Source organism: Zalophus californianus, chromosome 1 (genome assembly GCF_009762305.2).
Source record: "Zalophus californianus isolate mZalCal1 chromosome 1, mZalCal1.pri.v2, whole genome shotgun sequence".
Classification (NCBI taxonomy): domain Eukaryota; kingdom Metazoa; phylum Chordata; class Mammalia; order Carnivora; family Otariidae; genus Zalophus; species Zalophus californianus.
The window spans coordinates 57,386,420-57,390,074 of record NC_045595.1 but is presented as its reverse complement, the minus strand read 5'-3'; the positions used below and the strand labels follow the sequence as shown (position 1 = coordinate 57,390,074).

The window sequence follows — 3,655 nt, the reverse complement described above, 5'->3', positions numbered from 1 at the left end:
ACACCAAACCCATCAGGAGGAGGGGAGCTGAGAGGGGGTGTGGAGAGCACAGTGGGAAGCCCCAGCGGCTGGAGGGTGGGGGGAGGTGGCTCCACCAACACAGACCATCCAGCCACCAAAACTCCTGGGTGCATCTCTGGCCCTGAGTTGATGAGGAAGGATAACAACTGCCATGCACACACCAATTTACCTAATGCACTTGGTCATTTATTCATCTGTGGTGCAAGGGAGAAAACCCAAGGTCTGTAGTCAGAGAAACCAGGCGCTGAGCCCTGCTCTGATGCAAACCTCTTCAAAACTCAGTTTTCTCACATGTAGAAGGAGAATAAGAGTTCCTACTTCGTGGGGTTGTTATGAGAATCAACTAATGATTTCCATGCCACTCACAGTGAGCATCTACTGGGTACAAACGATTAAGTGCGGTCTCTACAGCCTGAAGAGCTCCCACCCTTGTTGGAAGGCATGTCCCAGAGGCACAGGGAAGGTTAGTGAATGAAACCAGGCATGTGGCATGGAGGGTACTGCAAAGACAGGCTAGCTCTTTATCCAGATGATTTCCCTTTCCTTCTGCACACTGGCTAGACTCTATTTTCCAGCCTCCCTTGTAGTCAGATGGGCCATGCGCATGAGTTCTGGGCAAAGGAATGTGGACGGAAGTGATGTCAGCGGATTCCAGGCCAGCTCTCAAAAAGCCTCGACCCCCATTCCTCTACTCTCTCTGCCCAGCTGGATGTCGGTCAGCTGGGACAACCTTGGAAACTCCCTGTCCAAGAAGGCTGAGCTTCTGTCAGCATGGATCCCCAAATAGCAGCACAGAGCTGAGCCTCCACACCCTGGGCCATGAATGGAAGCCATAAACTTCTATCACGTTAAGCCCATAATGTAAGATCTGTAAGACAAGCTAGTGTGACCCGCACAAATCAGAGATCAATAAGGAAGTGTGTGTTCAGAGAAGGAAGTGCTCCTTGAGTTCAGAGGCATGCTCAGGGATGTGAGCCCACTCTGGCCATCAAAGGATGGGTCAGAGGAGAGGAGGTGCTGAGAGCAGGGCAGGAGGACCACAATGAACAAAGGAGCAGATTCGGGGCACAGACTGGCAAGAAGAGAATCAGGGAGACATGGGTATGGGCGTGAGGTTGGAAAACTAAGCTGATTCTGGACTTTCTCTTGGGGTGCTGGGGAGCCACGGAAAGTAATTGAGTGAGGGAGCTACATGATCAGATTTGAGCTTTGGAAGGACTACTTCCCCATAAAATTGAAACTATCCGGTGGCATGCCGTAGCTGGCTCATACCAGCTCACAAGATTGATAGTTAAATGTATTGGAAATCTGTGGGCCAATTGTTAAACACACCACTATTAAAAATTAAATTACATAAACTTATAATTAAATAACTTATATTAAAAACAGAGGTAAAAATACTCAAGATTTACCAAGTCCTGTTTTATTACCTTTTACTATTACATGTGGTCTTGAGATCATTTATGTTTTTCATGCCTGTGTGGCAGAAATGCCATACAGTGATGCATAGCTCTTCCCAACTCTGCACTCGGCGACATCACATCACTTAAAATCAGCTGTGGAGGGCGTCTGGGTGGCTCAGTTGGTTAAGCCACTGCCTTCGGCTCAGGTCATGATCCTGGAGTCCCGGAATCGAGTCCCGCATCGGGCTCTCTGGTCGGCAGGGAGTCTGCTTCTCCCTCTGACCCTCCCCCCTCTCATGTGCTCTCTCTCTCTCATTCTTTCTCTCAAATAAATAAATAAAATCTTTAAAAAAAAAATCAGCTGTGGGGGAACTTTCCAGAACTCTCGGTGAGGCGCGAAGGAGCGGTGGCTGCCCGAGCTGCGCCCAGCAACACGCTCCTTCCCGCTCCCCCACACCGGCCTCGGCCCTCTCACCGGTTGTAGAAAATGGTGAAAGAAACCACATACTATGATGTTTTGGGGGTCAAACCCAATGCCACCCAAGAGGAATTGAAAGAGGCCTACCGGAAACTGGCCTTGAAGTACCACCCTGATAAGAATCCAAATGAAGGAGAGAAGTTTAAACAGATTTCTCAAGCTTACGAAGTACTCTCTGATGCAAAGAAAAGGGAATTATATGACAAAGGAGGAGAACAGGCAATTAAAGAAGGTGGAGCTGGTGGTGATTTTGGCTCCCCCATGGACATCTTTGATATGTTTTTTGGAGGAGGAGGAAGGATGCAGAGAGAAAGGAGAGGTAAAAATGTTGTGCATCAGCTCTCAGTAACCTTAGAAGATTTATATAATGGTGCAACACGAAAACTAGCTCTGCAAAAGAATGTGATTTGCGATAAATATGAAGGCCGAGGTGGTAAGAAAGGAGCAGTTGAATGTTGTCCCAATTGCCGAGGTACTGGAATGCAAATAAGAATTCATCAGATAGGACCTGGAATGGTTCAGCAAATTCAGTCTGTGTGCATGGAGTGCCAGGGCCATGGGGAACGGATCAGTCCCAAAGACAGATGTAAAAGCTGCAATGGGAGGAAGATAGTTCGAGAGAAGAAGATTCTAGAAGTTCATATTGACAAAGGCATGAAGGACGGCCAGGAGATAACATTCCATGGTGAAGGAGGCCAAGAACCAGGACTGGAACCAGGAGATATTATCATTGTTTTAGATCAGAAGGACCACGCTGTTTTTACTCGGCGAGGAGAAGACCTCTTCATGTGTATGGACATACAGCTGGTTGAAGCACTGTGTGGCTTTCAAAAGCCAATATCTACTCTTGACAACCAAACCATCGTCATCACCTCTCACCCAGGTCAAATTGTCAAGCATGGAGATATCAAGTGTGTGCTAAATGAAGGCATGCCAATTTATCGTAGACCATATGAGAAGGGTCACCTAATCATTGAATTTAAGGTAAACTTTCCTGAGAATGGCTTTCTCTCTCCTGATACACTTTCTTTGCTGGAAAAACTCCTACCTGAGAGGAAGGAAGTAGAAGAGACTGACGAAATGGACCAGGTAGAACTGGTGGACTTTGATCCAAATCAGGAAAGACGGCACCATTACAATGGGGAAGCCTATGAGGATGATGAACATCATCCCAGGGGTGGTGTTCAGTGTCAGACCTCTTAATGGGGCCAGTGAAAAACACTGCTGGCATTTTATATGCAGTAGTGAATGAGTGAAGGACTATAAGCATAGCTCACTACTTGCTATTGTTTTTGTTTTAATATTCAACTATAGTAGTGTTTTAAATGAAGAATAAACCCAAATATAAAAGCTCTGACTTTGCCCTGTATGTATGATGACTTCAGTGTGCAAGATAAAGTTTAATACTTGTAAAAACTACTTTAAAAAAAAATCTCCCCTAGCATTTGTTTAGGCCATACCTTGTAATTAATTTCAGCTCTATGTATATGAAACAGCTCAGACTGAAATGCTAGGTGTATGTATTGACTTCAGTGTATGACCCTTAATTGTTAAGCTATGAAGTTAAAACTTGTATTCAATTGGCAGTCAGACAAAGCATTTGTAGAGAAGTGTTGGTCTATAGTTAAGTGGGATTTATTGTGATGCCTCTGCATTTATTGCCTCAACTGTTACTTGAAGATGGCATGCTATGTAATTTGGCCTGTGGTATCATTGACAGAAAGGATACCTCTTTAAAGAAGGGGTTTATCAT

At 45.4% G+C, this 3,655-nt stretch overlaps 1 protein-coding gene across 1 annotated transcript; it reads left to right on the top strand.

The window, feature by feature from the left end:
- The first annotated feature begins 1,911 nt into the window (after positions 1 to 1,911).
- Positions 1,912 to 3,105, top strand: LOC113917935 (dnaJ homolog subfamily A member 1-like). Its single transcript, XM_035722475.1, has one exon. The coding sequence runs from the start codon at positions 1,912 to 1,914 to the stop codon at positions 3,103 to 3,105; it is 1,194 nt and encodes a 397-aa protein (XP_035578368.1).
- Positions 3,106 to 3,655: the final 550 nt, after the last annotated feature.

Excerpts from the sequence above, each read along its gene's own strand:
- LOC113917935 (XM_035722475.1), top strand. The coding sequence starts at position 1,912 with ATGGTGAAAGAAACCACATACTATGATGTTTTGGGGGTCAAACCCAAT.